The sequence below is a fragment of the Sitophilus oryzae genome, unplaced genomic scaffold (assembly GCF_002938485.1).
Source record: "Sitophilus oryzae breed Bouriz unplaced genomic scaffold, Soryzae_2.0 scaffold_1373_pilon_pilon, whole genome shotgun sequence".
Taxonomy (NCBI): domain Eukaryota; kingdom Metazoa; phylum Arthropoda; class Insecta; order Coleoptera; family Curculionidae; genus Sitophilus; species Sitophilus oryzae.
The window spans coordinates 504,020-530,740 of NW_022146030.1; the positions used below are offsets into that span (position 1 = coordinate 504,020).

A 26,721-nucleotide genomic window follows, 5' to 3' on the forward strand; every position below is an offset into this window, starting at 1 on the left:
TATTACATCCAGATTTGCAATTACAGTAAATCATTTTCAATACAAATTCTGGTGCCACTGCGTTTGACGTTGTTTTTGGAACTAAGGTATCCGTTTTTCAGTCCATCCCCATTCTTTTGCCTTTTCCGTTATTTAGCCAATACTGCATTTGTAAATGATATATAATAATGATTTTCAGCTGCGTTAGTTGTTGGAGGTGTAGCTAAATCAAAATTTTTACTAAGTACCTGACGAGATGTAAGGGTTTTATATTTATAATACCTCAACTGATCTAAATCTTTGCTAGCCTATGTCGACCATATAATAAAAATAAGAATGTATTTCCACTAGCTTCGACTAGCTCAGATTTTTGTGCTGCAGGATCTAAAAAATGGATGTAATTTGTCGCAGATGAGGATCTTTTGCAACGTTTTGAGAGTCGCCAGTTTACCTTTTTAAACAAGCACGAGGTTGTATCACATCCTCATATAGCATGTGCCAATAAGAGTGAACGCTTCATGTCACCAATCTTGTTCTGCATATTACCGATGTCAGTTACTCTGTGAGGCTTGGATTTTCCAGGCCGAAGCATAAAAATAGAATTTTTGTCCGATAATGCAGTAATAAAACTAACAAATCAGTATCTGTAGCCTAATTTTCAAACTGTCACTGTATTTTTTAAAACAAGTTGTTTATAAAACGGTAACAAAATATCTTGGTTTAAGTGCAAATAGCCCCGATCGGGACAAGGTGGAGGCATCTTTCGCACATTATTAGTACACATGTATTTTAAATAATTAATTAATTGTAATTTTTAAAAGGATACACTTTTACAATTTTTGTTAATTTTGAAATATTATTAAACCACCAATAAATATTTCTTGGAAATGTCACAAGGATTGTATTTTAGTTGAATTGATGCTAAATATCCATGTTATTTGTTAATAAGCTTAAAAAATTAGTAATTTGCATTTCGGTGATTCCTTTTAAAAATTGCTCGATTTTCAAAAAATTTTTGTACGTCACTGCGTTATGATAAACTGTTTTTATTGATTCTGGTAGAGTTTTTTATTCTCTTTAATTTTTACCTCTTGAAGTGTTTCGCTATAACGCACCGTTTTCGAGTTATTTACATATTTTCCCAAAAAGTACAAAAATTCAAGATGGCGGCCGATTTTTTTTGATGACGCACACACCGGACAAATGGGGACTTTTAGTATGTTAATAAGGGATACTAATGCTAACTATTTTCAATAGTCGCAGCTTTCTAAAAATTTTTGCAATTTCAATATAGTAAATTTCATAACTGCACTGGGGTAAAACCTCGGAATTCATTTACTGTGTACGATATTTTATAAAACTTTTTGCATTGCATTGTTAATAATATATATTACAAAGTTTACCTAATTAAATGCGTTGCTTTCACTTTAGTATTCTTTAGTATTTAAATAAACACACATATACATACATACATATATATATATATATATATATATATATATATATATATATATATATATATATATATATATATATATATATATATATATATATATATATATATATATATATATATATATATATATATATATATATATATATATATATATATATATATATATATATATATATATATATATATATATATATATATATATATATATAATTTATTTATCCGAGTTCAGTGAATTTGGCCATAGAGTATACTAAATGGTCTTTGAATTATGAGCACGTCCATGAGGACGTCAATCTAGACGTCCAGGAACCTTCGCATGAGAACTACTAATCTAGACGATCGACTCATTGTAAGTTTATCGCTAAGGAACCGCCGTTTGCCAGCTTTTCAAATTGATAATGAATTGCACTTAAGGACCGTACATATTAACTAACGAACTACAAGAAGAAGATTAAATGAAGCAAATCTTATCTCAAGAAGGCCTGCTTCGGGACCAGAACTTACTAGATGTGTTGACTAGGCCCAAAAGCAAAGGCATCGTCTTAATGTAAAAATTACGAAAAAATGTTATTGCCTTCTTTAAAACCGAATATTTCCAACAAAAATAAAGCTAATGAGATGAACCAAAAAACAAACCATCGAGAAAGGATGTATCTAGATGATAAAATAATTTTTAAATTTTTTGCCTTTTTAACATTTTTCACAGGGCGTTTCAAACTTTCACCAAAATATCAACATTTTGTTTTCCCTCGTATAATTAACAGATGGGGAGTTTAATTTTTAATTTAGAAAGAGATACTAAAAAGTCAAATAATTTGGCAACACACTGCTTAAAAAATCATCAAAATCGGCCCATTAAAATAAAATATATTAACCTTTAAAATACATCAAAGTTTTAAGGTGCCCATTTTTCGTACCGGTGAATGTATTTCAAAAACTATACATTTTAGTCATATACTTTTCTAATGAAACAAACCTTTATTTTTTTACTAGAATCTAAAAATCAATAAATATATAGGATGTTCCATTACAAAAAACATAACTTTGATGTGTAACTTTTTTGGGGACACCCTGTAGAACTCTACATAATTTTAGAAAGTGCTTTAAATTGACTTACATAAGCTCACAAAATTTCACTTCAATACAAACCGCGTTGTATATGACGCGCCACCCTGTATAATTCGATTTCAATCAAAATTTCAATGATTAGAATATAAACAGAATAGGTATAGCGTATGCATTAGATTTAGTTATTTCAATAAATTTACTTAGAAAAAGAATTAAAAGAAATAAAAATATTAAGAAGGAAATAATTAAGAGTTTACTAAAATAAAAAATTAAAAGCAACGAAAAAAATGGGTAAACATTTTAGTATTTTATTATATACGCATTATTTACTATAAAACGCAATACAGAAGGTTTCACATTAATACATTCACAGTAATTGAATTCCGGGGTAAAAGTCTCGGGGTACTTCACTAAATAATTGCCCATTAAACAGTGGTGATATGTTTTAATCACTAGGTAATTTATCAATGGCATAAGCTGGAGGATTTTAAGGTACTCTTCAATATACTCGAGATCAATATATTTCGTTCATCTTGTGGGGCTACATAACGGAGTCGGGGATTCACTTGATTAACTTGAAAAACAACAAAGTATGCATAATCAAAACTGGTTAAGAAAATGTAACTTTTTATTTGCTAGTAGTATTGAATGTACTTTTTTATCTGCTGACTAGCTGCTCCATAGCAGTTTGGAAAGAAATGCTGCTGTGAAAAACATATAAAAATATTTAAAAATTTAACTTTAACCTTTTTAATGGCTTAATTCTTTTTTTCTATTTCGGAATAAAGATCTCAATAACAAATAATTTAGAAAATTAGGTACTTAAATTTTAAATCTTAAGTCAACTTTCGAAAAGTGACTTAAAATCAAATGATTTAAATCATAAAAAAGATTTATAAAAAAAACGAGTTAAGTTTTCTGTGAGCTTGCAGCTCCCTGCTTATAATAACTAATAATCTCAAATAACTTTTCAGCTATTGAAGTTGGTAATACTAGATTTTATGATAATTGCTTCTAGCTGTTATCACAATAACTTATATCCAGGATCAGTAAGTAGACCAGTATTATCCAATTCAGAGGCCCAAAATTATATCGAATTGGAATATTTACAAGGTTGGTTACCAGAAAGTATTCATTTAAGCGAGCCTGATTATTCTGTTGGATATGGTGAACCTTACTCTTCAATACAAACTGCCATTAATGTTGCTCTTTCAGTAAGTATCTTAGATTAAGCTACGTTTCTACAGAAATGAATAATTACATCAATATTAAAAGAATATACTTATTACCATTATGTTTAATTTTTCTCCTAATCGGGTTTTGTATAAGGTTCTTGTGGTGTCGTCTGATAATGACACGATGTTATATTTTTCTACTATTACTTTTGGTTTTTTCATTTTACATGGATATTCCATCAGTATTTTGCATAATATCAGGTTATAATTAGTACCTAAGTTAGCTGAATTAAGGGCTCTGACATCTTCTTGTATCTGTGATGGATTGATAATTCTGTTTGTTGTTATAAAGTATATCAATGATCGATACCCTCTGGTGTTATTAAATGTATATTTGTGTTCTAAACTATTCCCGAAATGTTTTACGACATATTTCTAGAAATATTTCGTGAAACATTTTGCAAAACATTTCTGGAAATAGTACGATAAATATAAGCCCGTGTTATATAAATTAGTTTCCCACGTTTATTAAATTATTAAATTGGATTATTAAATTGGCTATTCCCCGAAGTTTACACAAGACTATTTAGTTTTAATCATTGTCTAATATTATTAATAATTACAATTAGTGATGGGGAAAACCGATTAATTTCAATAATCGAGTACTCGAGTTTCAAGCATTTACAATAATCGAGCGATCGCTCGAGCGTTAAATCGCTCGTTAATAATCGCTCGAGCGTTAAATCGTATTTAAAAATACGGTTTTTCGTCCGTCGCCATCGCTTGTTGTAAGTACTCGTTAACGCCAAGCGCGAAGAAGTAAGTTGCGTGCGCAGGGCACATATTCTTTCGGTGATGAATGGCAAGTATCAAGTGACGAGTAGTTCGCTTGATTCTATTCATTTCAGAGCATTGTCGATGTAGGTCGTAGAGTTTTGTCACTCAGATATGCAACGGATAACGTCGTATAAATTTACTACTTGCAATGTATGTAGAAAATTCGCTCGGCTTTTTATCAAGTATGTCACATTAAAATCGGATTTCAATTTATTTCATTCTAGGATCGCTTGCATTTGTCGCTCGTAACTCGTCACTTGCATCGCTCGTTCATAATCGAGCGATGTCGGTTATTTCAATAATCGATTACCCGAGCGAATTTTCGCTCGAGTTATCCCATAACTAATTATAATATACTAAAAAAAATAAAAGAGTGACTAACTAGCGGTCTACCATTTATCAGCTTATAATCGTGTATAATTTGTGTAAATATACACAAACATTTTTAATGACAAAAAAATATTAGGTTTCTAGTAGTATCCAAATGAATACAACTTAGTTGTAATCGTTTTATTGCAGGTATTTATAAATATATTTAGTGTTATAATTATTGATTTCACAACAAGATATATTTTATTTAATTCAAGTAATCGTTTTATACTTGGCAATAATGTGAGCTTAGAAAATGCCCCTTTAAAGAGTAGAACTATCTTTTTTCAAAAAATGTTTCTCTGTCCCACTGAGACCATAGATAAAGGAAATAAATTTAGATTGAAACGCCCGCCAAAATTTTGGGTTGCAAAATTGTTTTGGGTCGCGACCGTTATACGCGATCTGGCGCTGCTATAGCGGTTTCTAAGAACAACCGCAAACAAAAACAGTATATAATTTTCTCTTGTCCATATCTCTTGTCAAAGTCAGAATCTTCAAAAATTATAAAATCTTTCAAAATCTAAACCGCTTTCATTGAAAAAATTCCGAAAAGTGTTTAAAGCGTCCGTTTTCAAAGTAATTATTGCTATCTTGTAAGTTTAATTTAAGTTTTATTTACTCAAATCCGTGATAATTGTGAAAAAGTAGCATTAAAAACTTAAAAAGCTGTGCTGTGAACTGTGAACTACAAAAACCATCGTGGATCCTGGCATAACGTCGGTTTCCAATGTTTCATAGGTATTTCATACATGTCCTTATATAAAATAAAGTTTCTTGTATGCAACACACAAAATAATAATAAATTTGAGTAAATAATATTTGGCGATATAGTTTTGGGAAAAGCCGAACCTCTCCGAAATTATTCAAAGCTTTGGGTCGCGATCGTTGCAAGAATAGCGCGAAATAGTATTTACTTAGTAATTCCTTATTACTTTAATAGTATTTCCTTATGAGCACTTTCCCATCTAAACTTGTTTCATTTATCTATTTTATAGACCTCACATAGACACGTCTATTAAACCGTTGATGTAATGTCTAAATATTTTTAATTTGTACTGGCCACAAAAATATAAATCTTATTTTAAAATAATAAAAACATTGTGATTTAAGCGTTAGTTTAATTTATTTTTTTATGAATGAGATAATTTGTGGTTATTGTATTTTTTAAGGTTAATATTTCTAGAAGACAATATATTTATATTAAAAATGGTATATACCAAGAAACAGTTTATATTCCTGCATCCAGTATTCCTTTAACGATATATGGATGTTTGGACGATGCTGAAGCCGTTCAAATCAGATTTAACCAGAGTGCTGTGACAACTGGAATCGAATACGCTTCTACAGTAAATCCAAATGGAACAAAGTATAAAACTGGCGACCCTGCTTATTCAATGTATGAAGAGTGCGCTTTAAAATCTACCTTAGGTAATCTAAACTTACAGTATAATTTATAATAATGTCGCGACCTAGCTTGGGGGTGGTTTGCTTAGGCGTCGCTTGGGCGTTAGGATCGCTTATACCAGATTCTCTCTCTTAATCAAAACAACTATTAAGAAAAAATACATTTATTTATTAAGACTAAACAAAGTACAGAGTATGCTGAGAGGAGTACTTACAACAGCATATTCCTGAGCTGACGGGCTGACTTCCGTCTTCTACGACTACGACTACTGACGACTAACTGAACTCCAGCTAACTAACCATTGGACTGACTGCAACCAACTGACCTCCGCTCTCTTCAGCATACTCTTTTTATATTTCCTATCCCTCGTGATCATCGCCGGTTACGTCGTTCAATAGTTTTCCATCTAATTACATTCACCCGGCTATGATCATGAGGAAATAGAACTTCGGTAACCTGCGTTTGATTGTTGTATTTTACGACCCGAAATTGTTGTATTTTATTTGTTTAATGTTTAATGTTATTTAAAAGTATATCTGGGTCTACGTCATGTAGGTAACCGATCACTTGGGCCTAAATCAAATTGGTTTACTAGAATTATATTTTACATGATTTTTCCCAATTTGATATAAACCCAAGTTGACCTTTATTTAAGTCTTGACAATAATTATAATTCCGTTTTTTAAATAATAATGTTTTCTTCCTGGTAAAGAAATTTGCTAAAGTCAATGAGAAAGCCAAATGACTAAATATATTTATATTGAAATCATTTGATATCTTATGAAAAACTCATTATTATCTGTCAAACGGATCTAAAATAGCGGAAGGAACTCGAGCAAAAAAAATCAATATTGTCACGTTCAATAATAGGAAAACAAAATTGCTTGATATAAACTGAATATACTTTTAGTTCATTTCAGCACACATAATTATATACATCGTAAGTATCTTAAAGAATTTCTCATTGATCGATTTATATTTATCTAATTAACTGATTTGTTTCATTCTGCCTATTATAAATGGTCAATGTCTCCTAAAGATATCGTTTGTTTGGGACAAGCCGTTGTCATCATGGCAGCCAGAATTTAACCAACCTTATTGGTGGAAATGCTCGTCATTTTACCTAATTAAGTCCCTCCCTAGAAATACTACACTCACCGGCAAAAAAACCGGCCACTAAAAACTAGTCCCAATTTCAAAGTTGGATTTCTCGCGAACCACTCATTAGATTTTGATGATTTTTTTTTATAATTGTAAATGAATTCTTTCTTAACGGATGCTACGTCAGAAATGTATTTATTTTGAGCATATACAGCGCACAACAATAGGACGAAGTTTTTTGTCCGAAGTTTGTAACACCCTGTAGGGTGCAGCAGCTATATTAGCTATTGCTAAATCAAATGACATTGGAGCCTCATCTTTTCTGAGCAATTTGTTATTTAATAACGACATTATCTCTGTTTGTATTGGAGGATACGCTGCATTAAAACGAACGTCTAGGAAAAATGCTTCGCAGGCAAAACCGCGATTCATCCGTGAAAAGGACTTTAGTCCATTGCTCAATATCCCAATTCACATGTAAACGCGCAAACTGAAGACGTGCTCGACGATGTCTTGGAAGTAGATGGGGTCCTGTGGCAGGCCTTCTTGCAGACAAGCTGTTTTCTTTTAGTCTTGGTCGGATTGTTCTCTCACTGACTTGAGTTCTACGCTCGGCTTATAGCAGATTGATTCTGACAAGCTGTAATTCTACGATTTCGTAAAGTATTCAGGACAATAAAACGGTCGTCAGTTGCATTTGTTTTCCGTTTTCTTCTGGAACCCACTCGACTGGTGAAATTTTCCGTTTCCATATACCGATTCCAGGCATCCTGGACTGTTGTTCGAGGTATACCTACCCAAAGTATCGGACACATAACGTTGACTTCGGCCATCCTCAATTAAAGCACAATATACAGATAATGGCATTTTTTAATTTGACAACCGTTGCCTTGATTATTTATAGATAAAACTTTCTGCCTGCAAAGCATTTTTCCGAGACGTTCGTTTTAAAGCAGCGTATCTTCAATACAAACAGAGATAATATCATGACTAAAAAAAACTGCTCACAAAAGATGAGGCTACAATGTGATTTGATTTAGCAATAGCTTCGGGCAAAAAACTTTGTCTTGTTGTTGTGCCCTGCATATGCTCAAAATAAATTCGGAATAAAAATTTCTGGCGTAGCATCCCTTAAGAAGGAATTAATTTACAATTTAAAAAAAACTCATCAAAAGAGTGGTTCGCGAGAAATTCGAAATTGTGACTTTTTTTGCCGGTGAGTTTAGATATACCGTAGAATATTGACTAGTATTGAAAAATCATCATTATATTGTATTTTATGCCTTTAACGTGATTTTTGTCTATTGTAATAGTACACGCGTTTTAGCTAATATTATTGTATTTAGCAAGTCAGTAAACAAAATGTAGCTACATTTAGTGTAAAATAATGTATAAAGTTTATTGGAAAATTATATAAAAATTCAGTAGGTGATTAGGTTGAAACCCATGCATTCAAACTATACATACACTCACCGGAACGGGCAAACGGGCACCTTAAAATTTTGATGTATTTTAAAGTTTAATATATCTTGTTCTAGTGGGCCGGTTTTGATAATTTTTTAAGCAATATGTTACTAAGTTAATTAACTTTTGTAGTACCTTTTTCTAAATTAAAAATGAAAGTTCCTATCTGTCAATTACACAAGGGAAAACAAAATGTTGATATTTTTATGAAAGTTTGAAACACCCTGTGGAATATGTTAAGACAGAATTTAAAAATTATTTTATCATCTAGGTACATCCTTTATCGATACTGTGTTTTTTGGTTCATCTCAATAGCTTTATTTTTGTTGGAAATATTCGCTTTTGAAGAAGACACAACATTTTTCGTAATTTTTACATTAAAGCCATTGCTTTTGGTCGTAGTCAACAGAAACGTTCTTTAGGTGCATTCATTATAAATTTGAAAAGCCAACAAACGGCGGTTTTTTAGCGATAAACTTAATAATTGATCGTCTCGATTCGAAGTTCTCGTACGAAGTTTTCTGGACATCTCTAGCATATGAACTTATCTCGAGGAAACGATTGTACTGTACTTCGTGCACACCTAGATCTGTTAGCGACATAAATTTGATTTATTAATCTTCAATAATTAAAGTATAGTTGCTTCACATCGCGGATACAACTTCTAGACTTAAAAGCATCTTAAAGCCCAATAGCCAACAGACAATAATAATATAATTTTTCAATAACAATGACATAACATAAACCATAATCATAGGTCTGCTGACTGAGATCAAAAGCAAAGGCATGGTTTCAATGACAAAATTGAGAAAAAAATGTTAGTTGTCTTCTTGAAAAGCGAATATCTCCAAAAAAATAAAGCTATTGAGATGAACTTAAAACTAAACTATCAAGAAACGATGCACCTAGATGATAAAATGATTTCTAAATTCTTTGCTTTTTTAATATATTCCATAGGGTTTTCCAAACTTTTACCAAAATTACAACATTTTGTGTTGCCTCGTATAATTGACAGATGGGAGCCTTCATTTTTAATTTAGGAAGATATACTAAAAAGTCAAATATTTAGCTACAAATTCCTCAAAAGATCATCAAAATCGGTCCACTAACACACAATATATAAAAGTTAACATACACCAAAATGCCGGTGACTGTATATCAAAGTGTGGATCAATGTAATTTTTGTTTCGTTTAGGCAACATTTTAATGATTTTATTTGATATGCCGATTTTTGATTCCGCCGATAACAAAGTAAATAATGATCTGAGAGTAATAATGAAAACTGTAAAGGATACTTTGCTTGGTTCATTATTTTATCATATTATATCACACCTAAATATGTTAGCACAATTTTGATCTCTATCATCTTCAATTATATACATTTTTTATCATATTATAGTTTTACAAGTACTTTTTGGTTTTACATATTCAAATTTTCCATAGTTTCTATTCTATGTCAGCACCAATATTATATTCATCAATTGAAAATATAGTCTAAAAAAAAGTGTTTATTGACCTGAGAACTTAAAATTGTGTAAAAATTTACTACTTATTATTCTAAAATAGAGAATAAAAATTATAAAAAAATATTAATATCATTACAAGTTTAGATCTTTTCCAAATTACTGATTGTAGCCAAAGTGATTTGTCACTATTCTAAATTCAATATGACCTGTAGATTTAAAATTAAACAGAAGGCAGTGTCGGTGCACTATTATAAAGGTATCAAAAATTCTTTTTTTTAAGCCAGAACGCATTACGTTTTTATGCAAATATGCTTATATTACATTAAGTTTTTGTTGCAAATTAAAGACTTTCACCCTACACATAGTTCAGTTTGTAAATTTTTCGACTTTAATTATTTCTTCATCATTTAATAAACTCACCGGCAAAAAAAGCCGGCCACTAAAAACTAGTCCCAATTTCAAAGTTGGATTTCTCGCGAACCACTCATTAGATTTTGATGATTTTTTTTAAATTGTAAATTAATTCCTTCCGTTAAGAACGTCAGAAATGTTTATTCCGAATTTATTTTGAGTATATACAGGGCACAACAATAAGGCAAAGTTTTTTGCCCGAACTTTGTAACACCCTGTAGGGTGCAGCAGCTGTAGTAGCTATTGCCAGATCGAATCACATTGTAGCTTCATCATTTGTGAGCATTTTGTTTTTTTAATCACGACATTATCTCTGTTTTTATTGGAAATACGCTGCTTTAAAACGAACGTATCGAAACGTAAAACGAACAACGGTTGTCAAATTAAAAATGCCATTATCTGTGACGGATGATGGTCATATTGTGGCTTTAATTGAGGATGGCCGAAGTCAACGTTATGTGTCCGATACATTGGGTATACCTCAACAACAGTCCAGGATGCCTGGAATCGGTATATGGAAACGGGAAATTTCACCAGGCGAGTGGATTCCGGAAGAAACCGGAAGACAAATGTAATGACCGCTTTATTGTCCTGAATACTTTACGAAATCGTAGAATTACAGCGTTTCAGAATCAATATCTGCTACAAGCCGTACGTAGACTCAAGTCAGTGAGAGAACAATCCGACGACAACTAAAAGAAAACAGCTTGTCTGCAAGGAGGCCTGCCACAGGACCCCAGCTACTTCCAAGACATCGTCGAGCACGTCTTCAGTTTGCGCGTTTACATGTGAATTGGGATATTGAGCAATGGACTAAAGTCCATTTCACGGATGAATCGCGGTTTTGACGGGGAAGCATTTTTCCGAAACGTTCGGTTTAAAGCCGAGTTTAAAGCAGCTTATCTCTAATACAAACCGAGATAATGTCGTGATTAAAAAAAACAAAATACTCACAAAAGATGAAGCTACAATGTGATTTGATTTAGCAATAGCTACTACAGCTGCTGCACCCTACAGGGTGTTGCAAAGTTCGAGCAAAAAACTTCGTCTTATTGTTGTGCCCTGTATATGCTCAAAATGAATTCGGAATAAAAATTTCTGACGTAGCATCCGTTAAGAAGGAATTAATTTACAATTAAAAAAAGATGATCAAAATCTAATGAGTTGTTCGCGAGAAATCTAACTTTAAAATTGGGACTAGTTTTTAGTGGCCGGTTTTTTTTTGCCGGTGAGTGTATTTATACAGGGTCCGGCAATAGTGCGTCGGGCATCTGTAGCTCCTAGAATAAAAAACTTGGAAATTTTGTTTAACTGCAGACCTAAATTATGTACTAGGATGTATTTCAGGAAAATATTTTAACTTTTATAGGGTGGCTCAAAAAAGTATGAGTGGATCGAGATGGTTTTTTTTTAAATGGAACACCCTGTATATTATTGCATTTTTGGCTTTCTTTCAGATTACTTTACATAATCCTAAGACATGAGTAAATATATTTCGATAATTTCAGAGATATTAATAAATAAATAAAAATTGTATATTTTTCAGACTGTCTTAAAAAAATTATTAATAATACGAGAACTGTTCTGAAATCAAAACTATATCATATATTTACTTTAGATGGTCTGTTCTTACTTTGTTATAAATATGAAAATTGTAAATCATACAGGATGTTCAAAATTCTACCCCAAACTATCTAAAATATAAAATTATTTTTCTTCGTTTTTTTTAAATGGAACATCCTGTATATTATTTTTTCAATAGATGGAGAATTAAAAAATGAACATTTTTCATATTTAGAGTATTTCAAAAATTTTAACGGTTTCGCAAATATTTCCGGTTTTGTATTTCATATGGCATTTTCCACAGTAAATTTTCATCAAAGCCACCTAATGATTTTTCTCTCGTACCGTATGATCGAAAAAAAACGGCGTCCAGTTGGCTTGGAAATGACGATCGATGACATTACCCATATAATTTTGCATATAAAATGACAGCGATCTTCATTTCATAGCCATCGTTGACGCCGTTTTTATTCGATCATACGGTATTTTACCATTGGAAGCACCATATGAAATAATATTGCGTGGTATCCGGAAAACTATTAAAAATTTTGAAATACTTTAAATACAAAAAATGTTCATTTTTTAATTCTCCATCTACTAAAAAAATAATATACAGGGTGTTCCATTTAAAAAAACGAAGAAAAATTATTTTATATTTTTGAAAGTTTGGCGTAAAATATTGAACATCCTGTATGATTTACGATTACCATATTTATAGCAAAGTAAGAACAGACCATCTAAAGTAAATATCTAATATAGTTTTGATTTCAGAACAATTCTTCTTATTTTAATATTTTTTTAAGAAGGGTTGAAAAATATAAATTTTTGATTTATTTTTTAATATCTCTGAAACTATCGAAATAGATTTACTGATATCTTAGAATTATGTAAAGTGATCTGAAAGGAAGCCACAAATGCGATAATATACAGGGTGTTCCCTTTAAAAAAAATTATCCAGATTCACTCACACTTTTTTGAGCCACCCTATAGAAGTTACAATATTTTCCGGAAATACATCCTTGTAAATACCTTAGGTTTGCACTTAAACAAAATTTTCATTTTGTTTATTCTACGAGCTACAGATGCCCGACGCACTATTGCCGGACCCTGTATATTAATCTTTAACTCTATAGGAACTATTCTAACTTCTATTAAAAAATGTAAATAGTTGAATTATTTTTCATGTATAGTTGTGAATTTTATGCCATTTTTGTAGGTACCAGATGTTCTGGTGTTTTTTGGATTATGGGTGATAATGTTCAAATAAGTCACTTAACGGTGGAAAATACCTCCAAAAATGGCCAGGCAGTTGCCGTCCAAACCAATGGTGATAAAGTTCAGTTTGACCATGTTAACATTAAAGGATTTCAGGTTTTGCTTTAGTTTTATATAGTCACTAAATATATTTACAGGTTTAATATCGTAAATCGTACATTAGGCTATGCTTTTATACATTGAATTTCTTGAATGTTTTTTATTGAAAAAATAACATAACTTTTTTAGAATAGCGATTAATAAATTTCACATAACAAATACCTAAAAACACTTATACAGTGTGTTTCAAATTTTTGGGATCTGTGACTTACCATTGGGATCTCGGAGAAGGAGATTCCCCCACTATGTCAGTATATTTGAAGTGAAACTTCTTCTTACTTCAGTCTATACGTATGCCCGCCTGTCCATTTGTCCGTCTATCCGTCTGAGGGCTCCATTCGGGTACCCTATCCACGTGCCGAGTTTGATTCCAGTCGACCCATTATTAAGAAAAATGCTGATTATTCCCATTAGTCCATTTAGAGGCATCGCATCGGTTCGAAACGTCGAAGGCGTCATTTTGTAGCCCGTCTCCAATTATACCGAAATCGACCTACATCTTTCTTCAATATCAAATCTTTAATCCCACCCTGATGAAGATGGAACCAAACGAAACGCCGTATCCAACTTTGCAGAGTGGGACCGTTAGTCCAGTCATCTTAGGGGTTTCACCTCAGAATTCGAGATAACCGGCTGTAAACTCGTATAAACCTTTATTTTAACATCCTAAAACATCTGAATCTGAAAACCTACATATGATAGCGTGTGCGCGACTTGTAGATAACTGAGGTCAAAGGTAAAAAAAATCAATTTTTTGCGTATTTTTTGCAAATATCTCGTTCCCTTTCACATTTACGCTATTTGTATTTATCATAAGTATTGTAGAGGATTATTCTCTACAGCTTTTGTTTCAAAAATTTTTTTGTACCTCAAACCGTTTTTGAGATAGAGGGCGGTGAGCGCGCAGTCTTTCATTATGTACGGTATCATTCAAGTTCAACCTGTAGTCTCGGTCAAAAACACGCCGTAAACTCAAAAGATCAATTTTTGGAAGCCCCATCTCCATCATTATCATTGCCTGGAAACTTTTATGGTGAAATTTTGATAAAATAATTTAGTACACACTAAAAGCACGGTATGTCGCTAGTGGTAGGAAAAATAATTTTTAGAGGTTACTAGTTTATTTGTTTGCCTGTGATATGCATATACAGGGTGTTTCCTAATTAATCTAAAAAATATAAAATCGTTAGAAAAAGAATTAAGGCGGGCTCTTAATAAGTATATTTTTTTTTCCCCGACAACCGTTTGAAGAACAAGAAAAACTCAAAAGATCAATTTTGTTGAAAAAGGATGGCCAGTCAAGAAAAACATATATTTTCTTTAAAAAGGCAGTGGTGTTCCATTTATGTTAAGCAAAAAAATCGATTTTTTTTTAATTTTTAACACCCTGTAGATCAGAAAGGAAGTACTTTAGACCCAATGGTTATATAAAAATTGTTTTAAGAACACATGAGGAATCACACCATATTTTTTTTAGACTAAATCGAAAACACCCTGTATATTGTCAACTTGACAATGACTGCTGATAAATCAAAAAATACCTTTTCAGTGAAAAAAGCCTGATTTTCGCAGGAAAAATTTTGATTTTTATTGAATTTGGGCCTGCGTTTGCAAATACTGGTTTGTTTTTTAATTTTCTATCTATCTAAATTTTAAATATTATAGTCAGAAATAGTTTTATTATTTATTAACTGTAAAAGTGGTGTTTTCTTGTTGTGTTGCATCTTGCAAAGAAACTAACAAAACTGCAAAAATGTACGTGATTCCAAAAGACAATAAGGTATGTATCTTAGATAAAAGAAAAATATATGGTATGTATTCGTTGTTTGATTTTTTTTTTCGTTCGCTTTAAAATCTATAAATCTCGGTCTATTCATTAGACAGCCAGTCGACTTACGATCATTTACATGAAACTCTGTAAAATAAATAAAAAAATAAATTGTAAAATATATATATTCTTATGTTTTATTAAAGTTACTCTGATATACTAATATATCAGTGTAAATAAATCCTTTGAATTCAAATATAAACATAAAACACATTTACAGCAGAAAAGGCGAATGCGCTGTGTTACACGTAGTCACCACTAAAAACACGGAGGGGCGCTTTGACCCAAAATTTTACTATTAAGTTTCATATCTATCTTAATAGTAGATTATTTTCTTTTATCTATGCGTATTATCTACAAGTCGCGCACACGCTATCATATGTAGGTTTTGAGACATGTTTTAGGATGCTAAAATAAAGGTTTATACGAGTTTACAGCCGGTTATCTTGAATTCCAAGATTCCTACCCTATTTCGACTACTGGACTACGTGTGCACCGTCGCGCGTTGCTTGCATAGCCTACCCACTAAATTTAGTCGTGATCGAACGACATGACGTTCCTTAGGTCAAAACTAACTGTCACAGTGGCTTATTTTATTCTTTGATGATGGGGTTTCATAGTGCACGAAACGTCATCAAAATACCATGGAAGCCCCATCTCCATTCCTAGTTTCAGTCCCCCAGCTCACATAGGGCCCGAGTTACGACGCTCCAAAGACCCATTTCAATTCTTTTTTTCTAAGCCGTAGGCTGTCCTTACTACTTTTTCTCTCGTGTGTCGTGTCTTTTCGTGTCACGGCCTTGAATATTTGCTCCCAGCGCGCCTAAAGAAGTTTAACTTCAAACTGTGGTGGTCTAAATTGGTGTAGAGTTTCCAGTTAGTTAACTTATCATTGTTATTTCTGGAAATGTAGCGGAAAAATGAACGGAACGGTGCAATTTCCGGTTTGCGCCCAAGTTTATTTTGACAGTCAGAAAAATCTAGATACCTACACATTCAAAAAGAGACTTAAAATTAGATTTATCCTTTGCTAACGTCCAAAATCACTTAAGACGTTTCGTGTTTATTTAACTATCAAATTGTTTTTTTTTTAATAGAGACCTAGCTTTTCTACCCAATTTTTTAGAAGTTTATGACCTCCCAAATGCAATGACGTATCGTACTTACCCCCAAAAAATGCTTATCTATATCTATACTAATATATAAAATCCTTAAGTGACTGACATACTGATTAATCACGATCCTGCTCAAACCACTCAACGTAAGAAGCTCAATTTTGGCATACAGGTTGATTCTATGGTGTAGAGGTTCGATAAGAAGGGATTCTTCGAAATTCCAGTTCTAAGAGGGTGAAACCACCCCTCAAATATTACAATATTTTTTATTTAAAAAACGGTCAAGTTTCCGAAAAAACGCTTAAACACGTATATTTTATTTTGTTTTTTTACATATTTTAAGATTTTTTAAAAATGTATACAGTGTGTTTCGAAAAATCTGGTCATTGATTAATCACGATCCTGCTTAAAGCGCTCGACGTAAAAAGCTGATTTTTGGAAAACAGATTGACTTTAGGGTGTAGAGGTTCGATAAGAAGGGATTTTTCGAAACTCGAATTCTAAGGGGGTAAAACTATCCCTCAAATTTTAAAATATTTTTTATTGAAAAACCGGTGAGTTTTTCGGAAAAACTCTTAAACACGTATATTTTATTTTGTTGTTTTACATATTTTAAGATTTTTTATAAATTTATACAGGGTGTTTCATAAAATATGACCATTGGGTAATCACGATTCTGCTTAAACTGCTTGACGTTTAAAGCTGATTTTTAGCAAACGGATTCACTGTGGGGTGTAGAGGTTCAAGAAGGAGGGGTTTCTCGAATCTCAAATTCCAAGAGGGTGAAAACGCCCCTCAAATTTTACAATATTTGTTATTTAAAAAACGGTTAGTCTTTCGGGAAAACGCTTGGACAAGCATAATTTATTTGGTTTTTTACATATTTTGAAATTTTTTAAAAAATCATACAGGGTGTTCCAAAAAGTTGGGTAATTTCTTAACCACGATTCTGCTTAAACTGCTTGACGTAAAAAGCTTATTTTTGGCAAACGGATTTTTCGAAAGTCAAATTCCAAAGAGATGAAACTACCCCTCAAATATTACCAAGTTATATAATAACATCGCCATATTGTTTTTTCTCATGCTGACATAAATGTGAGAAAATTTGATCCAGTTTGTATGTTAATGGAAATTCTTGCTTTGCTTTATTATCACCATTACAAATGATTAATTCGACGTAAACGAAGTCGCCGGTACACGCTAGTTTTTTATATGCATATAACGAAAGTGACCCTTGTACCCATCTCGCTCCAACATATTGCTTCTTATGAGCAATTCATTATGCATTTATTGGTCAAGTACTCTACATCATTGAAATTCAATAATTATTACTAAACGGGTAGCCAATGGACAAACTAACAAGCAACGTTGTCCCAATTTAAACCACTCTGTATCTCTTAGCCTTTTCTAGATCCCAATGGTAAATTCGAATTTGAAACACCTTATACCGAGTGCGTCTCAAAAGTGGCTCACCCCTATAACTTTTTTTATTTTTTTTATATAAAAACGGGATTTGGTATGTTAGTATGACATAAATTAAGATTGATTGACGCATTCACTTGTTTTTGGTCACTTCCTGTTTCATCGGAAATTACTACAACTTTTGATTTTCAAATGACACCCTCAGCATTTTTTTTACTTTATTACATAGAAAATGACATAAAAAATGGCACCCTGAATAGAATGACATATCAAATGTCAACTTTTGACATTTTCGCATATGGTTTATTTGAAATTGTAACATGCGGTTCATAACGACAATTTGACTGGAAATACCAAGTGTGTGTGGTACCAAATTATTCACAAAAATATTCTTTTTCCAAATATGCTAATGAGCCACTCTTATTCCATTTGAAAAAAATGAGATATGATTAAAAATATGATTTCGGCATCTTTTAACGGACAAGGACAAGACACTAAAAGCATTAGACGATCAAATCTTTTTTTCCAAGACTCCTTGATTAAAAATTAGTGTTTTTAACACAACCATAGCACTCTAGATTGAAATTTAAAATACGATTTTCTTTAAAGTGAAAATGTCAAAAATTGACATATGATATATCATTCAATTCAGAGTGTAACTTTCTATCGAATAAAGTAAAAAAATACCGAGGGTATCATTTAAAAATAAAAAGTTGTGGTCATTTCTCGTGAAACAGAAAATGACCAAAAACATGTAAGTAAGTCAATCAATCCTAATTTATGTCATATCTCTCTTCAGTCCTTCATCCTACGTCAGAGTATGGTGACATCATGTGTTGATTCCCCTCACTTCCTCGGACCAAGTTGTTCGACACTGCGCCCTATGTGAACTTCGGGTGGCCCACTAGGGTTTTGACTTGGTCTACCCACCTCTTAGGTGACCTTCCACGTGATCGTTTTCCCTCTACCTTTATTATGTAATATACTAACATACCAAATCTCGTTTTTTTATTTGAAAAAATATAAAAATTAAAGAGGCGAGCTACTTTTGAGACGCACCCGGTATAGTCTATTACTACTTGCATTTTTTTAGGATTCGTTTTATTTAAATGGAAATGGAAGAGTTTTTATTAACAAAAGCTTTATTACTGGAGACGTGGATTTCGTATTTGGTAGTGCTACGGCAATTTTTCTAAATACTACTTTTATTGCAAGAGATGATCGACCAAGGAATACCGCTATCATATTTGCACCCAGCACACCACCTACCAAAAAATACGGCTTTCTAGTAAAAGAGTGCACCATTTCGACATCTGGCAATATTTCTGAATCAACAGGTTTACATTTAGCAAGAGCTTGGGATGGTTCAGGTATTTATTTACTTTTTTATTATTTGGTATTTAATTCTGGCTTTAATTTTACGATTATTTTGTTACTACTAAAATTAAAAGACATTTAAAAATCATAGTGAATTGCTTGAATATATGTATAAATAATATTCATAAGACTATACAGTCCCAATATTCCGTGGAAAGAACTACTGCGTATTTCAAATCCAACCCAACCTCTATAAAAAGTGCTTTGTTTGTCCGTTAGAGAACATCAGAAATTAAGAAAAAGAACGGGAAGGGTAAAAATATATAAATATATACATATATAAATTTTAGTAAAAATATTTTCCACTCCACCGACGACCGATTTTTTTTGTAAAATAATTTTTATAGTGTTTACCACATTTTTTGTCTCTTATAAAAAAAATTGTGTCTTTTTGAGAAAAAAATATTTTACCGAATATAGGTATCACTTTCACAAATATTTCATGTCTAGTATGAGGTAATACTCTAGTTGGAAAAAATATGCAATTTTATGTTAGTAGGTATCACAAATAATATTTGACAATAAGCTTCATAAATTTTAAATTAATTATCGTTCGGGTTTATTTTTGGTTGATGCCCTCTAATAAACGAAGGAAACACTTTTGTATAGAAATAAATTGTGGCCAATTAACTTATTTTTACTAAAAAATACGTAGCTGTTCTATGTCCACGGAATATAGGAACACCTTGTATACTTTGTAGGTCTGCTATGCAGAAAAAAAATTCTGCAATTTTTTTTCTCAAAAAATATGCGGTGTAGCGTTTTTCTACAAGAGACAAAAAATGTAGTAAATTCTAGGAGGGTCATTTTACGAAAAAAAATCAGTGATCGGTGGATCTGGAAAATATTTGTACTAAAATTTATATACTCGTAGATATGAGGGTAGTTTTCACCCTTCTCGTACTTTTTCTTGATTTTGTAAAAGTAAAATATTAAAGCACTTTAGCAAAATAGGCACCCCAAATTTCATTCAAATCGGAATATCGGTTCTTGAGATATCTTAAAAAAATTGTTTATTTTTTTGAAGTTTGATGCCCTCTAACGGACAAACGAAGCAATTTTGTATAGGAGTAAATTGTGTCCAATGAACTTATTTTGATTCCAAAAATACGCAGTAGTACTATGTCTACCGAATATTATCACCGATGTAACTACTGGTACTGCTGTGCACCCCACTGAGAAATCTTGAATTATAACTCTTGGCTACGTGTTAATTTTTATTTCCTTGGGCTCAACCCCAGCCCCTCCCAGGATGAATTGCTATAGTTACGCTAATAAATGTTATATATGTATAGACTAGAGTTAACTGTATTTACAATTTTTATAAACTTCATTATGGTACTGGAGGTTATTAAATCTGGATATTTTGTAGGATCAATTATCTTCTTCAATCATCGTCCAACTCCAGAATTTACCTGCTAGACCCCCTTAACTGTCTTCATCTTTTCCTAACCACTGAAGGCATCATGTCATTGCATTGGTCGTCCTGGTATATCGTCGTCCTCTATTGCTAAAGGTTTCATTTGTAAAAGGTGTCAAAGGTATATTTTTGTTTTCCAGCCAACAGTCTTCCTCGTCCTAACGTAATCTAACCTTCCGGCATTTTTACCTAATCTCATCAACTAATTAGAAAAAATATATGTATAACGATTTTAAATGATTTAGTTTACAAAAAACAGCGATTTGTTAAAAATGCACATTTTTAAAAAAACACCCTGTAACTCCGAAACCGTAACAGATATCGATTTGCGGTTTTTACCATGTTGTTTTTGATAAAAATTTAGTTACAGACACCGATATTAGTTTTCATCTATCTCCTTTACAAAAGAGTATTACCCTTCGAAAGTGTCCAATTTGACCTACCCTGTACACTTTTTACTTTTTCTAAAAAAATACTGTATGGTGGAAAAAAGGCTTCAAGTTGACATATAATAAACGACAATCGCTGACATTTCACATATAGGCTTTTCATATAAATTGAGAAGGATGTTCATTTCTGAGCCAACTTTGAGACCGTTTTTCTTTTGACCATATGATATATTTTACAAAATAATTTTTAAAATATATTTTTGAAAATTGGCAAGAGACGCAAAATTTATTGCAAAATCAACTTTTCAATTTGACATATTTTGATATCTCGTCATCTAATCCCACATTTTTCATAGAATGTAAAAAAACAAAAATTGGAATTTGCCGCCAAGTAATATGGCTACAACTTTTTTTCTCAATATTGAGGGGCCGTCCTATGATACATCCTACACATACGTCACATTCACATTCATCACACACGTCCTAGGAAACACTGCAACCTTTAAGGCCTATTGTGTTTATCCCCATTTTATGTCTACACCCAGTCTCATAACTCAGTGCCCTGTAACAGATTGCGCATGTCTTTTATAGAATGGGAGCATTTTTCCTGTATACACGAAGAGTTCGGCCGCGAGGGCCTATTGTGTACTACAAACTCTTTATTCAGAAAAAGATTGGTAAAGTTCACCCTCAACACCCAACCTTTTATGATAGACTATTATGTCCCAGGGGAATATGTCTCCTAGGTCTAGGCATAGTCTAGCATGGTTTTACCAAGCAACCAAATCTCAAGCCTGATTCTGCCCCCAGGGCGTCTTCCACTAGTCCCATCTTCTGTAGGTGTGCCCTCAGGCAATGGCCCTATAGCTGCCGCGGTTAATCCCAAAAAAGAGCAGAATTCGGCAAATTAGTCTAAAAGCACCAAATTTTGCAGGGCCATTTTTAAGGGCATTCTAAGGGATTTGACCCGGAGGGCAAGGCAAATTTTTGATTATAAGTCAAAATGGCGGCTATTTTTCAAAATGGCTGTTTTTAATCTAGTAAATCTGTTTTAAACAATCTATAGGTCGTTTTTGACTAATCTGGAGCTGAAAAAAACCATAAAAATATAATTTTTTTCATACTGATGCAAGTTTAGTGAATATACAGGAGTATATTCACTTATATATTCATTAGTCTATATACAGGATAGTCAAAAATGACTTACAAGCAGATAAAGTCGAAACAGAAAATATTTCAACTTTTATATTTTTTGTCATACAGGTATTTTTTAAAATCGCTTTATATTAACTGATATGATTAACTGGCTCTCTCTCTCTCTCTCTCTTATCTTTTCTCTCTCTCTCTCTCTCTACTCGGCTTGCCTGTCAAAATGCAATATAGCTGTCATGGTTAATCCAGTCATTCGGCAAATTGGTCCAAAAGCATGAAATTTGGTACACACGTATTTTATGTGATTCTGAGATTTTTGACCCATTTCTTGTGTTTGACTCAAAATGGCGCCTTATTTTCAAAATGGCCGAATAACAATTTGTAATTGTTAGTTATTAACAGATTTTAACATAATATATGTTAATTTCGACAAATTTTCTGGCGTGCAATTCATTAAAACAACTCTTTTTTGAGTACAATGTTAATTTATATGGTAAATTTGTATACAGGGTGGTTAAAAGCGTATACGTCCTAATATAGAAATTTCGATTCCCATGAGCTTATTCCAGTAAATCTTCTTCATATGCACTAAAAAGAATAAATTAGTTAATAAATCATTAGAATATTTATGTTAAACTATTTACCACTTATTTATACATGTATCCTTACAGATACACTGTAATGTGCAAGTCAGTCCTGCGCGCCGGCATGACCAACGTTGCGAATCACAGCCTGATTTACATCCGCACCTTTTTTCCCTGCAAGCTGGCCATATAGATGAAAGTGTTGACCAAAGTGGCTCCCAGGCTTTATTGTGCTGCACCCAACCCCAAAAAGTTGGGGTCGGTGTGTCACACTCTAACATATCCAATGATCCATGACCCAATGACACCTTTCTTTTCCTAGTTGGATAGCGATTTTGTAAGCTTCAATTAAATTTAAAAAAATTCTGCAAATGCCAATGTAACGTCGATTCTTTTCCGACCCAAATAAAATCCATAGTTCTTCTAAACCCATAGCCCGGAGCTCATAAAAAAAGACACACACAAAACAACATCAGTGTCAACAGTTTGAACCAAAATATTTTTGGCTCCAAGTCTGACCATGTCTGAAACGTGCAACAAAATGCGTCCATCTGCCTCTTCCCATTTTAAACAAGAATTTCCGGCTAATGCAATTCTTTGTGGCTAAAATGTCACCAACATTCATGACAATTTCCATCATAGAGCAGACTACCATAAACTCGTAATACTTTTATTACAGGTTCTTTTATTGTTTTAGGTACTTTGCTGAAAAAATTGAGCGATTTTTTTGGGTATTTCTGACAATAAAAGTGAACTATTGCTGCGTTGCTGGCGAAAAATCTTGTAAAATCATGGGATAATTTGGAAATTGTCACGAATGTTGGTGACATTTTAGCCACAAAGAATTGCGAGTCTGCATTAGACGGAAAATCGTGTTTAAAATGGGAAGAGGCAGATGGATGCATTTTGTTGCATGTTTCGGACATGGTCAGACTTGGAGCCAAAAATATTTTGGTTCAAACTGTTGACACTGATGTTGTTGTTTTGGGCGTGTCTTTTTTTTATGAGCTCCAGGCTATGGGTTTAGAAGAATTATGGATTTTATTTGGGTCGGGAAAGAATCGACGTTACATTGCAGCTTACAAAATCGCCATCCAACTAAGATGAGACAGGCGTATAGGCATCCGAGGCTTTCATGCCTTCGCCGGTTGTGACAGTGTCTCCTTCTTTGCCGGAAAAGGAAAAAAAGATGGAAAACATGGATGTCATGTGAGTCAGCAACAGATGCATTTACTTTTATATCTTTTCCGAATGACCACATTCCAAGTCACATTCAAGCACTTCTTGAAGACTTTACATCAAAGATGTATGCTGCAACTACAGGAATGTCCAAAGTTGATCAGCTTCGAAAGCACCTGTTCTGCACTGAAAATAAGCCGCTACACTTAATTCCTCCTAGCTCCGCAGCACTGTTACAACACTGTCTTCCTGCTGCATATCAAGCTGGCCAAATTTGGGGCAGATCATTGGATATGTTACAGTGTGACCCACCGACCCCAACTTCTTGGGGTTGGGGGCAGCACAATAAAGCCTGGGAGCCACTTTGGTCAACACTTTTATCTATATGGACAGCTTGCCGGGAGTTAGAAAGGTGCGGATGTAAATCAGGCTGTGATTCGCAACGTTGCTCATGCCGGCGCGCAGGACTGACTTGCACATTACAGTTCAAGTGTAAGGATACATGTATAAATAAGTGTAATTTATTCTTTTTAGTGCATTTGAAGAAGATTTACTGGAATGTGAAATTTTCATATTGGACGTATACGTATACGCTTTTAACAACACTGTATACAAATTTATCATATAAATTAACATTGGACTCAAAAAAGAGTTGTTTTAATGAATTGCTCGCCAGAAAAATTGTCGAAATCGACATATATTATATTATGCTAAAATCTGTTAATAACTAACAATTACAAATTGTTAATCGGCCATTTTGAAAATAAGGCGCCATTTTGAGTCAAACTCAAAAAATGGCCTTGCCCTCCGGGTCAAAAATTTTAGAATCACCTAAAATACCTGTGTACCAAATTTCATGCTTTTAGACCAATTTGCCGAATGATGGATTAACCGCGGCAGCTACTACTAAACTGCAGTGAGCGTTCGCGCTCCATTCCTGTCGGTGTTTAAAGGTTCTATGGTTCTGCGTTTGGATGGCCCTGTTAGGATTCTCTTGGCATGTGCCATTCCTGGGCTGTCATTCCAGTTCCGAAACGTCACATCGCCATTCACAGAGCCTTCTCTTGCGAAATTTTTTGGAACGCTAAGTGTTGGTTCTGGGCCCACGAATGGCGAACCTGCGCCTGTTTTGGGAGGGAATCAGCACGTTCGTTTCCCTCCAGGCCGATATCTTCCGGTATCTATATTAGCGATACTTTGTTTCTATCTCATAATACAAATTGAGTAGTTTCCTACTATGAGGAATCGCCATAGACGTGCTGTTCGTTGCCTCAAGTGCTTTCAACGCGGCTTGACTATCAGAAAATATGCTTATTGCTTTCCCGGTGTATATTGCTGTTCTACTAGCAGATGCACACAGGTTTCAAAAGCATATAGCTTAGTTTGGAAAATCGTGGAATATCTTCTGCTGCAGTAAATTTCTGCGCCAGATCCTTTTTCGTTTTTGGATCCCTCCGTGTACCAATACATTTCCTCATGTAATGAATTGTTTCTCAGCTTATCCCATTCGTCCCTATTCGGAAACAGGACAGAGGACACAGGAGATCTGAGACTATTCCCAGAATCTCATCCGACTGTCTAGTAATAGAACAATAATTATTATTACTTTTTCGCAGTTCCCCGCAGAGGACGGCCCCTTGTTATTGAAAAAAAAATATTAGCGTCTTTTTTAGCTGGAGCATTAGACATAAATGTATATCTATTTTTATTATATTATTATTTTAGATTATATACCAGGAACGTCAGCTAACGGTCAATTAATTATACGAGAATCAATAATCTCGAAAAGCCTTAATGTTTCTGGTCCTTACAGTCCAGCTACTAGTGGAAGGCCATTCATGGGAAACATTCAAGAAAATCGAGATTTAGATGATGTTAATTACAATCGTTTTTGGGAATATGATAATGTAGATCTGGAATAAATATCTCATACAGAATGTATATGTCTAATTTAGAAATTTTACATATATCTTTAACTTAAATAAAATGAACTTAAGTACGTATAATATTTTTTTACTGGAAAAAAAAACTTTACTAAATATTTTCATTAGGTTTGTGCAAACTGCATCCTTCTATCTTCACTAATAACGGATATACCGTTTGATTTCAACCAAAATGTGACATCCTATACATTGAACGTCAAAATATTATTTCCATAACTAAATATTTTTTCAAACTTGCACTATGTATTGTATATTATTTAGTTAATTCATCTATTTATGTATTACAATCATTATAACAGCCATAATAATAATCGCATAATATTTATCGCATACAGGGTGTCATTGAAATGTTGTAAAAAATCTATCGGGGGGTGATAGTGCTCCTAAAAATAGTAAAAAAGTTCCTATAAGTATAGGGCGGAAAATGCATATTAAGGGAGTTAGGGGCACTGAAAGGGCGAATTTAAAAAACGGTTGTTTTAAAATTGTAGGCTTAAAAAACGAGATAAGACTTCGAAAAAAAAATCTTCTGCCATAAATTTTGACCCTAAATCAAATGGTGATACTGAAAAATTATTTGGAAAAGCGGAAAGGGTAGTTTCTGCAAGGGTAGGAGGTTATTTCGTGAATAATTTTTTTGA

General features: G+C 33.0%; 1 protein-coding gene across 1 annotated transcript; it reads left to right on the plus strand.

Moving 5' to 3' along the window:
- Positions 1 to 41: 41 nt before the first annotated feature.
- LOC115875332 (pectinesterase B-like) lies at positions 42 to 26,145 on the plus strand (the record flags this gene model as incomplete). The annotated part of the gene is made up of 6 exons (XM_030890754.1): positions 42 to 86; positions 3,478 to 3,717; positions 6,057 to 6,315; positions 13,514 to 13,668; positions 19,130 to 19,406; positions 25,863 to 26,145. Coding segments are annotated over 6 exons (1,173 nt in total), but the record flags the coding sequence as incomplete, so codon positions are not given.
- Between the last annotated feature and the right edge of the window lie 576 nt (positions 26,146 to 26,721).